The following is an 11,294-nucleotide window of genomic DNA, read 5'->3' on the forward strand; positions in this document are numbered from 1 at the left end:
CAAACACTCGATTGAAGACTCAAGACATAAGAGCTTGACTTCGCATTTATATAACAAAATACAAACCTGCAAAAGACTCAAGACATAAGAGCTTGACTTTGCAATCTATGAAAAACAACATTTGATTCAACACACTGTAGATGAATCACAAAATTCAGGAAGTTTACCTCGGCATTTAAGTCAAGAAGATTTAGAAAACTGAATGCACAAACATAAACCAGACCCAATCAAGATCCGGGAAAGAGATCTTCGACAAAAGACTCGAGAAGTAAGAAAGGAAGAGATAGAAAAGGAAAAGTTAGAAGAACAGCAACAACAAATCTTAGAAACAATATTAGAGAAGTACGACAAAGACGATAAACAAATTCAAGTACCCGAGTCAAGTAACTCGGCAGAAGACAAAGAAGAACCAAATATTGAAGACGTCCCAGAGTTTGAGCCGTTTGAAGAGGCAGAATTCACAGCACCAGAGTTTTACTCATATCCTAATTCACCAGAAGAACAACTTATCCAACAAAGTCTACAACAACAAATGGCAATCATCAACCCAGCGACAGCTATAGGGAACATGATTTCCTATCCCATTTTTACCGGTGGAAAAACCGAAGATGCGAACCAGCATCTCAAACAATTTGATCAAATTGTAAAGATGAACAAGCAAGAAATGCATCGAGAAATACTTTTCCCATACACACTTAAAGGAAAAGCCCTCGATTGGCACAACACACTCGATGATGCGATGACCCATGATGAAAAGATCACACAATTTAAAGAACAATTCCAGACTGGAGGAACTCAAGAAGAACACTATGAGATCATCAAGAACTTCAAACAAAAACCACGTGAAAGTATTCAAGATTACACTCGAAGATTTAAGTTCCATGCAAAGCGTTGCAAGGATTTGATAACGGAAAAAGGAAAAAACTTGTCCTATATACAAGGCCTTAAAGAAATCTATAGAAACATGGTAGCACTCGCTGCTGCAGCAGAGAATCCGGATGAAGAAAATGTCGATACACTCTCCAAAGAAATCTTGACATTAGAAAAACGATTTAAGCAATTCACAAAAGCGGGACCTTCACAAACCGATGATAGTTCAGATGATGAAGAAGAGGAAGAAATCTGCATCAAGACAAAGAAGAAACCATCAAAAAACCAAGACTTGAAGGAAATAATCAGGAAAATCTCACAAACCAAACTCAAGGAAGGAGTGTGGTGTACAAAGTGTAAAAATGAAGGACATACATATTTGGAATGCAAATTTCAGCTTCCAAAATGTCAAATTTGCTATAGAGAAGGCCATATAGCCAAGAATTGCCGATTTAGGAATACAATGGAAGTTTCAAGAATAGAGAATACTTCTTGTCGAGAGCCCAAACTTCGATATCAAGGAAACTGGAATCAAAATGCACGACCACCACGCAATGAACCTCCAAGATATAACAATTATTATCAACGTGATGATAATTTGTACAATCAAAGACAAAACTATTACCAGCGAGACAATAGCAACTACAATAGGATACCCCCTCAAGATCAAAGACCAAACAACTATTCTGGAAATTATGGAAGAAACTACAATACATATCAGCAACGTGATGGACCTCATGACAACTACCAATGTCCTCCCGCACAAAATTACAATTATGATCAAGAACCATATCGCAACTATAATCAAAGACCACCTCAAGCTCAAGGTTACAATTACAACCAGCGACCTGCACCACAACAAGATAATCGACCTCGACAACCTTACCAAAATGCAAATCGCAAGAATAAACAAGGAGTAAACAATCAGGCTCCGAGACCAAGACCACCAGCAGCACAGAATGTTGAGGTGGAAATTGACAAACCACAAACTTTTGAAGAACCAGCAATACAAACTATCACGAGACAACAATACAAGTATCAGCAACCAGATAATCTGGAAGAACAAGATTACAATGATGAAGTTGAAATTATCCCAGAAACCGAATGGAAGAAAAGCAAGAAAATACTTAAAGCAATTCAAGCTGAATTGCAAGCACAAGATCCAGAAACAATCAAAGAACACGACAAACAATCAAACAATCAAGAAACAAGAAGTTTTACCCAAGCGGAGCTGGCACCTGTTCAGCAGAAAGAAAAGTTTCATGTGGAAGAGCAAGCTGAAGCAAGGTTGAAGCAAAACCTGGTGGAAGATGAACAGCTTGATCAGATTGAGCAACCAGCAGAAGAAAACGAAGACTTGCAGTGGCTAAAGGTGTTTCAGATGCAGGAACTTGAGGTGGTGCTTCCGAAGTTTTGTGAGCAGACGGAGCAGAAGAAAAATTCAGTGCCAGAGTTTGACGTGGAACAGGCAGCAGCTGGTCAAGCTGGCTTGGAGCAGAAAGCTGTTGTGAAGAAGAAAGAAGAAGATGTTAGACAACAAAGAGGTGTAGAAGTTCAGAACCTTGTGGAGCAGCCATCAAGAGGAGCCATATACCCAGGCCAAAGTTTGCACTTGAACGTGGCTGGTTTGAAGTTGGTGAAGAGACGAGGAAGTGTGTTTCTCAGGTTCTGGTGGGACAGAGGCAAGCTGGTTTCATCCTTTGTAGCTCTGTAGGAGTAGAGGAAGTAAGTAGTAAAGGAGCAAAACTGAAAGCCGTCCAGGAGAAGTCGTGGCTATTTCAAGTCGGATGTTTAAAGTTTCGAGAAGAGGCGTTTGTGCAACTGATCTCGGGAAGAAGCTGGTCAAATTCAGATCACAAGACTTTGAGGAAGCAGCTCAGACTTATGAAGAGGAGGAAGAGGAGGAGGAGCCACATGAGGGAGCAGCTACCCACGATGCAGCAATGGAGCAGTGACTGCGGGACGCAGCACAAGGCAGTCGTGGGAGAGTGGAGAAGGGAGAAAAAGACAAGCTTGAGGATTCAAGCTTAGGAAAGTAAACTTGAGAGGTTCAAGGTTAGGACTGTATTCCTAACCTTGACGTGAACAGTAGCGACTATAAAAGTAGGACTTAGAATGTTTTTAGACAGATCCCTAATACAAAATACATTGCAATACATCGTCATTCTGCCTATCTCTTTGGCTATTCACAGCAATGTCTTACTTACCCACCGCCTTCAGGGATCAAAGGCGTGGGACTAGCACCTTCAAGCACATGTTCACAGTCTCCACTTGGTTTTGCACAAGCAGGTAAGTGCATTCATTTTGTAGTGTAGTTTTAGATTTAAGGACTAGATTAGATTTGAATCTCCTAGGAAGATCTCGTGTGGACGTTTTACTCCCAGTCCAGAGAATCCAGGAGTTTTCATCTTGTCCAAAAAAAAAGTAGCATATTAGACATTGAATATAATAACATTTTGTGCTTTTAAGTAGTCTTGCCATACCAAGAGCAAGAGCTTGCAAAAACATGTGGCATTACTCTTAAAGCATTAGAAGTAATCCCTCTCTAGTAACAATATTCAAAATTTTGTATATAGGGGGCTCTAGTTTGACTTCATAAGAACCCCTAATAGAAAGAGGATTATAATGTGGTTATAGTGGAGGTGAATGTGGAATGTTGGTAAACTTTAGGGATGGAGGTAGAGACTAATATAAGATGTTAAAAACCCAAGTACGAGTATATAAGCTTTTAAATTTGGACTTCCCAAGAGATCACCCAACTTAGTACTATTCAAACCCAAAGATGCTTAACCCTAAATATCCCAAAACCCTTAACTAATTGAAAAAAGGGGTGCACTTTTGTTTATAAGCCCTTTCTCTTTAAATTTGAACCCTTATAAATTGTCTCTCAAGTTATTCTCTTTGGTTTTTTACAATCCATTATATTTCTTTGCAAGTTCATGCCCTCATGAATGGAAGTTAAGAGCCCTATTCTCTTGACACCTACCCCTCGGGTCGAGCCCAACCGGAGCAAACTAGACCAATTAGATGTTAATTAACTTGTGGTATGATTCCCCTAACCAAACAACAGAGTCGGACTCAAGACCTCTCTGATACCAAATGTAACTCTTGAATTTGGATTTCCCAAAAGGTCACTTTATTTAAAAATCCCTTAACTGATTGGAGAAAAGAATGCATTCTTATTCATGAGCCCTTTTCCTCTATATTTAAACCCTTATAAATAAGTCATTCCTTTTAATTGCTTATAGAGTAGTAATGACTTTCCTTAGAACCATTTCTATATTAAACTTTTTAGCTTTCTAAGGAGTGTAAGGATAACAAAAATACTATAATGACTAACTTTTCTTAGATTTCATAATCATAGTCTACTTATAAAAAGAAGGGCTTCTAAAATTCTAGATACACATACTAGAATATTTATCATTCGAATGACCATCTATATATACTCTTTTCTACACTTGTGCCAACTTTCTAAAAAAAATAGACAATAGGGAAATATAAACTATATTATAGTAGTAGAGTATGCAAGCACGCAGGCCCACATGCATTCTCTTGTGTGAGATTACCTTTCTTTTGGAAATGTAGATAAACTTGATTCTTTGATATGATATCACTTTTGAGTCTTTTAAAAGATTTTGATCTTTATTATTATTATTCACAAATAACTCTCAAAAAATGATAGTGCGGATTCATCCCAAAAGTATACTTAGTCTTCTCATATAGGAGGATTGCATTGTAGGCAGGCATCTTGGACCCAATCTCAAATTTCAAACTCACTCTCAAACTTGGTCTTAGACTTGGTCTTCTCAAACTCGGTCTTAAATTTGGTCTCATAAATTACAAATGCCATAGAAAGCTCTATAAAGTAAATTTGATAGAATTTTTTTTCACTATATTCATTTCTTCATTTCTTTTATTCTAAACTATTGTTTTGGAAGTAATATGAGCATTTTTGTTAATAATGACAATGGCCTTTACATTCTCAAATGGGTAATAAGGACTATGAGTGTACTATAAAGATTGTGATAGTGAAACAAAATTAATATTCTCACATTAATTTGCCTTACAACTCTTACTTACAGATTTCTTATTTTACTTAAGAACAAATGAATGAATAGTATGTAAATATATATTGCCTTGACTAACATACACTATTAATAGCTACCCTTCAAAAGTTTTTATCTTGATTTATATTTATATTTTTTTAATGCATTGCAAGAAAATCAAAATATGATAATTGTAAAGATAGTCTTTAGTAAGAAAATAGATAAGTTCTCATGAACTTTATCTTTTCTAAATAACTCAATCTAGTAGAAACTTTTGATCTAGGTATTTATATATTTTAATATTTTAAAGTTTATTAGAACCTTAATTTTTTGAACATAGATTTTCTTCATAAGAGTTATAGTTGACTGCATTGACTTATATTGACTTATGATGAGTTGAGCTCAACTCAACTTTGAACCATCCCCAAAACCCAAAGCAATTATCTCCTATACTTTGGGGGGTTTGTTAAGTCTTTATAGGATAATAAAGGGAGGACTCCAAAGAAATTAATATGGCTAGGGAAGGTTATTGTAACTGAAGAATGTTATATCCATATGGTGGGTGATAATATGAACACTAAATCCAAGGCTAAAGTGAATATAAATGGACAAGTGAGATGACTTGGTAAAATGTTCAAGAGTTGACTTTAAATCTAAAAATACCTTTAATTCATGTACATTGTATAGTTACTCTCATTTTTAGATCACTTAGACCTTCTTAGGGTTCACCTTAAAGCCTATCCTTACCCATCATATGTCTAAGAAATTTTACCTTTTATCACATTTGTTCTGTTTAGTGTATAATTTATGTTCCTTTACTTTATCAAACACCTTTGTTAAATGTTTGATATGTTCTTTTAGTGTTTTATTATATATTAGGATGTCATCAATGTAGAAAATTATAAACTAATCCAAATAGGGTATAAGATTTGGTTTATAAGTGTCAAGAATGTTGCTAGCTCATTACATAGTTTAAAGAGCATCACTAAGAACTCAAAACTCCCATATCTTATTTAATTGATTGTCTTTTCAACATCTTCCTTTGTTAGTATCCTAATTTTATGTTTTAAATATGATTTATGGTATTGAAAGATACTTGTTAACTAATCCTTACAGACATTCTCTCTTTACTACCATAATAGTAGAAAATTAATACTGTTGGTTCCTTATACTCTTTTGGTCAAATGCATACATAATAACCAATTTCTCAATTAATTTGGGTGGAGACCAACAAATTATAACTATTTTTGTCATAGATGTAGAATCAAATTAGAAGTTGATCTAAGTTGGGGATAGAAATAACAAAAATACAAAATTCCTAAATATTATTAGTCAAGCACACTTGACATAGTTAGAGAAAGTTATTCATTAACTTGCACTTGCTAGTGTGAAAATCCATATAATATTAAGTTTAGTCTCTCAATAATATTATATGATAACTACTATATTCACTAGACACCCTCACTATCAGGTGAAGCATATTTACAAAATATAAAAAGTGTCTTAAACACTATTATGCTATTCCCATTTCAATTCACAATCTAGTGCCCTTTCATATTTAGTAAGTTTTTAAACTTGTCTTAGAGACTAACTATTGAGACTAGGGTGAAAGCCCAAAGCAAACTTTTATATACGAGGGTGTGGGATGTGAGGGTTCCAAATGTATAATAGGGATACTATTCAAAAGTATAGCTAACCACTTGAGATATTAGTTTAACTCTTATTAGGTTGTGTTACTTTCGAGAGAAAATGTGACTTTATTTAATAAGAGGTAAAGTTTATTGGGTATATAATGGGCAAGGATAGGCTTAAAATGGATTTTGAGAAAGTCCAAGAAATCTAAAAATGGAAATGACTATCAAATATATACAAATTAAGGGCACTCTTAGGACTATATAGGTACTATGTAAAGTTTATCAATCACTAGTCAAGAGCTACTTTAGTTTTAATGAACCAAATGGGAAATGGGAAAATGGTATAGACAGTGGAATATGAGAAGATATTTATCCACCTAAAAAAAAATTGAAAAAGGCTTCTATATTAGTGTTATCAAATTTTTGTAAAGACTTTGAGGTAAAAATAAATATTTTGGATTTTACAAATTTAACAAATGTGGTTTGCATATGAAGGAATTGTTTATAGTGATCAAAACGCTTATAGAGTGGTAACACTACTTTGGGAGACACTTTAATATATACATAGATAACATAGTAATAAAACACTTATTGTCACACTTGACTTTCATGGGAAATAGTGATAGAGGGTTAATGTTTTGGCCAAATTAGATTGTGACATCCTTTATAAACTTAGGAAGAACAATATTATAGTGGATGCTATAAGTCAGAAAGTAAATTTGAAGTTTAGTAGCATCTAGTGCAATAACAACCTTTTAAAATGATGTACAAATAACATATGAAGATAATGCACTAGGTATTGCTAAAGAACAATGTGGCATAAGATACTCATCAATAATGCAAGTTGCCAAGGGAAGAGGAAATTAATTATATAAAACACAATAGACTTATATAAGTGGACAAAAATGTATGTTCCAAAAAAGGAACTAAGGATGGTAACCTTTGAAAAGTGTCATAACAAACACCTAAGATGATAAGTTTATTGAAGAGAAAATATTACTAACTGAATATAATTAAGGATACACAAGATTATATAAAGACATGCCCAACATATTAATAACTGAAGGCTGTAACTAGTGAAGGCTTATTACAAAGCCTTTCAATCCTAGATCATCTACAGAAATGTCTCATAATGCATTTTATTACAAGACTCCCTCAAAATAAGGAGTTTAATGTTATATTTATGGTGGTAGATTAGTTTTTGAAAATAGTATATTTAATACCCATCATAACAAAAGTGGATGCAAAAAGTTATTCTTTGAATTAGTGGTTCAAATGTGGGGAAAGCCAAAAGAAATCTTCTTAGACTGAGATAAAATATTCAGTAGTAAAATCTAGAAAACTCTTCTAAAATAATATCACACAAAATTGAAATTTAGCACAATCTATCACCCACAAACAAGTATTGAGTATTAAATCTTTTTGACAAATGGATAAATGAAAAAAGTGAATAGACTTATAATATTATATTTTTGGACAAAACAAATTGGGCAAGTCATTTAAGACTTCTAAAAATGTGTTATAATTACTCACCACATTTGAGTATTAGTGTGAGTCCATAGAAAATTATCAATAAACAAGCCATTGACAGCTTTGGGGCACGGAGTACAAACTTTTTGAGAAGAGACATTTCCAAGATAACATAAGAGGTATGGAACTATAAGGAATAACAAACAAGTTGCATGTCAAAACAAAGTCCTTCAATTGGTAGGCCAAGTTTTGTGGTTATAGCAACTCTGGGCAGGACGTGCATGGCTTATGCTCCCTTCAACTCCTGGCAGAATTCTGTTTTTGGGTGACAGTTTGAAGGTGACTTTAGAAGGTGCGGCCTCTGCTAGATAAAACTTTGAATATACAAACACATTTGGTTTCTATGGTATCCTGTTCCAACCAGATTAGTGCTCTAATCTCGCAGCCAAAATGAGGCACAGATTGGTGTTGTGATTGAGGGTGTGCTTTGAGGAATTATGCAAGAAGTGAAAGGAAAGCTCATCTGTATAAGTTCCAGATCACATTTATGTTTTGGCATTGGATATGACTGTTTCCTAAGAGCGCTTTGTTTTTCGATAGTGAATTTTGTGAATCCAGTCGCAGGAAAAAAGATTGTCATGCTGGGATTGGAAAGAGGCCGAGAGAAGGGACTCCTCCATCGCCAATGCAGCTGGTCCAGATCGCTGGAGAGGAGATTGAGCTTGAGAGGAAGGTAGCGTGGCTGCTTGAGGCACGTCTGTTAGCTTTGGACTTGTGGTGGTTATCTTTCCACAATAATTTGGTATCAATATGACACGCAGCTGCTGTTAGGTCAAAATCATATTTTCAATAAAAATCATATAGCATGATTGTATTCATCAGCTTGAAGATAGACACTTCTAGAATCTTCACAATCGACTGGAGACGATCAAGCTTCTGCTGCTGCTCATTAGACAATGAGCCTGTTGTCGGTATAATAAGCAGCTGCAGTTTCAACCTTCTTAGTACAAACGCAGGGAGAGTAAAAGCCACCAACCTCTTTTTCATGCTCTAATCGGTGCTCGATCTGCCTGTGGAGATTGTAAGCTGCATGGTACATATCCTCCAGCACCACAGAAGAGAGCTTGCTGAAATCTACGTGCCACAAATAAAAAGTTCTTGCGGGGGCACGATCCCCAGCAGACTTTGGAACTTCCTGCGTATAGAAATATAGTAATGGGGGAGAAGAGAACAAACCTTACCTGTAGCTCAATGTAACGCTCCTTCATCAGCTGGTAAAGGAGCTGCCAGGCTTCCTTATCAGGTATCAAGCATTTCTCGGAAATCTGGTTAAAAGTCTTCACGTAAACTGGACGATGAGGAAAGAAAAACAAGAAAAAAGCTGACCGCTTTCTGTTCTGAGCCACCCTTCTTGCTGAGAAGCCTTAGAATCCTAGACGATGGCTTTCCAAACCTCTGTGATACTATAGACTCCACCTGTGAGCAATGTAAAACGAGGCGTTCTAATCATATCGTATGCGGCAATACCTCGGTTTTCCTGGCCAGTTCCACAATCTTCTGCATTGCTGCTTGGATCCAAAACTTAACGACGAATGCCATGGATAGCAAAAGAACGTACCAACTGTGTAGTGAGAACCGGCGTCTCCAACCGAGTTTATGAATCCTTCCTCCACCATTCTTTTAAGAGCGTTACGAACCACTGGGGCTGTCCAGTCCGACCTCAGTATAAGTATGTCGTTGAGGGTTAAAGCGTCTACAAGCTTCAGGGTAAATGCCGCGTAATTCTTCTAGACGATATGGAAATGATCTTACCTGAGAAGGCAGCCTTCACTGTCGTTTCAGTTTTTCTGGTTGCTTCGAGCATTGCTTCAACCACAGTCTTTGCGTCGGAACCAAAACTGAAATTTACATGGGACGCGCAAGCCTGAACTATCAAACAGAAGTGTGTCAAGAAGAATGAAGAAAATTTTACCAAACAGAATTTACCTACCTTATGTCTTAACAGCTTGACGCACTCCTCGAAGTTCACCCGCCATAGAACTTCTTTCTCGTCCATGGAACTTGAATCCCACAATGCTCCATGTTTTCGCTACGTATAATGCGACGTATTAAGATAGAACCAGGTCTGAAGAAAAAAGAAAAACCTTTTCGCTTGTAGAAGGGGTGGAAGCTGCAGCATCTTCGTCCATGATCCACCTCGAGGGACCTCTAAAACGCTCGGCCTCCATGGGAGCAGCCGCAGCAAGCACACGTCGCACTTGTGTTTCAAAATTAAGAGGAAGAGAACGTTTCTTCTGAGAGGAGAAACAAAGGAACAGAGTTGGAGGCACGCAAAAAGAGGTGAACTCACGCTGGAGCCGCGAGCCTTCTTCGCAGGACGTCCATCGCCGGCGTTATCAGAAAAGCCAAGCACAGCTTCCGGTCTCGGGCAGCGCTCCACAAGTTTATGTTGTAAAAGATTTGTGAACGCTTCCATGAATTGGGACTGAGCATCCTCTGCAAATCAAAAGTATGACTTTGTCTTGAGGAAGATTGTTTCCTTCTTTCCGCTAGAATTTACCTGAGTTGCTACATTCGGCATCACGCTTAATTAGTTGCTCCAGAGTTAATCGACCGTGCTGTAGCAAGCCCAGAGCCAGCTCCTCGGACTTTTTTTTAAAAAAAAGAAGAAGACAAAACCAGCATTTTAGCAAGAAAAGAGAACGAAAAAAAGAAAGACAACCTGATCATTTCCAGTCTTTTCACGTATAAGCTCCAGGAACAATGGAAAGCAGGCTCGAAGAACAACGTGATCCACAATAGCAGTGTAGCGCAATCGAGCTTCCAAGTTGTCTACAAAGAAAAAAAAAACTTTAAGAGGGAAAACTGTTCGATCTCTGCAAACCTTCGTCGAGGACCTTGAATGCCTGGACGCAATTGTGCTGGATCAAGACGAGCAGGCAGCTGGCGAGGTGCGGGCGAGCGAGGAGAGTGAAGCTGCCAATCTCAGGCAACGAAAGCTGCCCTCTAGAGATCAAACACTCGCACACGCTCTGCAAAAACACCCACCATTTCTCTATTCATCGATTCTATTTGCGCTGCGTTAGCATAGGATGAAACTTACATGGACAAGGTCCCCAAATTGATCCTTGATGAGGAAACACGCCAGCTTCCCCGCGTATCCAGCAGCCATGAACCACACCACAAACCCTAAACCCACATAAAACTTTACCCAAGAACCCTAATTTTCAGACTTGGCCAGATTCGAACCGGGGACCAGATTAAACCCTAAAAC

At 37.1% G+C, this 11,294-nt stretch overlaps 2 protein-coding genes across 2 annotated transcripts; one reads left to right on the forward strand and one right to left on the reverse strand.

Annotated features, from left to right (window-relative positions):
* The first annotated feature begins 202 nt into the window (after window positions 1-202).
* On the forward strand, window positions 203-2,825 carry LOC112347762 (adenylate cyclase, terminal-differentiation specific-like). Its single transcript, XM_024679124.1, has 3 exons — window positions 203-643; window positions 1,592-2,535; window positions 2,723-2,825. Exons 1-3 carry the CDS (start codon window positions 203-205, stop codon window positions 2,823-2,825), a joined length of 1,488 nt encoding a protein of 495 aa, XP_024534892.1.
* Window positions 2,826-8,847: 6,022 nt separating this feature from the next.
* Window positions 8,848-11,220, reverse strand: LOC9657698 (DNA-directed RNA polymerase III subunit RPC3). The gene is made up of 14 exons (XM_024679396.1): window positions 11,124-11,220; window positions 10,905-11,052; window positions 10,743-10,852; window positions 10,581-10,668; window positions 10,371-10,516; window positions 10,165-10,314; window positions 10,011-10,109; window positions 9,833-9,944; window positions 9,639-9,773; window positions 9,548-9,585; window positions 9,407-9,496; window positions 9,262-9,345; window positions 9,057-9,215; window positions 8,848-9,004 (listed from the first exon to the last, which is right to left on the reverse strand). The coding sequence occupies exons 1-14, from the start codon at window positions 11,190-11,192 to the stop codon at window positions 8,867-8,869; spliced, it is 1,566 nt and encodes a 521-aa protein (XP_024535164.1). The 5' UTR covers window positions 11,193-11,220; the 3' UTR covers window positions 8,848-8,866.
* Window positions 11,221-11,294: the final 74 nt, after the last annotated feature.

The sequence above is a fragment of the Selaginella moellendorffii genome, unplaced genomic scaffold, assembly GCF_000143415.4.
Source record: "Selaginella moellendorffii unplaced genomic scaffold, v1.0 SELMOscaffold_24, whole genome shotgun sequence".
Lineage (NCBI taxonomy): Eukaryota > Viridiplantae > Streptophyta > Lycopodiopsida > Selaginellales > Selaginellaceae > Selaginella > Selaginella moellendorffii.

What these genes read in the sequence shown, in the direction of transcription:
- LOC112347762 (XM_024679124.1), top strand. Translation starts at nt 203, where the DNA reads ATGCACAAACATAAACCAGACCCAATCAAGATCCGGGAAAGAGATCTT. An exon ending in TCAAACAATTTGATCAAATT is followed by an intron (nt 644 to 1,591) that starts GTAAAGATGAAC and finishes AATACATATCAG; the next exon opens with CAACGTGATGGACCTCATGA. An exon ending in CGAGGAAGTGTGTTTCTCAG is followed by an intron (nt 2,536 to 2,722) that starts GTTCTGGTGGGA and finishes GGTCAAATTCAG; the next exon opens with ATCACAAGACTTTGAGGAAG.
- LOC9657698 (XM_024679396.1), bottom strand. Translation starts at nt 11,192, where the DNA reads ATGGCTGCTGGATACGCGGGGAAGCTGGCGTGTTTCCTCATCAAGGAT. An exon ending in AATTTGGGGACCTTGTCCAT is followed by an intron (nt 11,053 to 11,123) that starts GTAAGTTTCATC and finishes GTGTTTTTGCAG; the next exon opens with AGCGTGTGCGAGTGTTTGAT. An exon ending in ATTCAAGGTCCTCGACGAAG is followed by an intron (nt 10,853 to 10,904) that starts GTTTGCAGAGAT and finishes TTTTCTTTGTAG; the next exon opens with ACAACTTGGAAGCTCGATTG.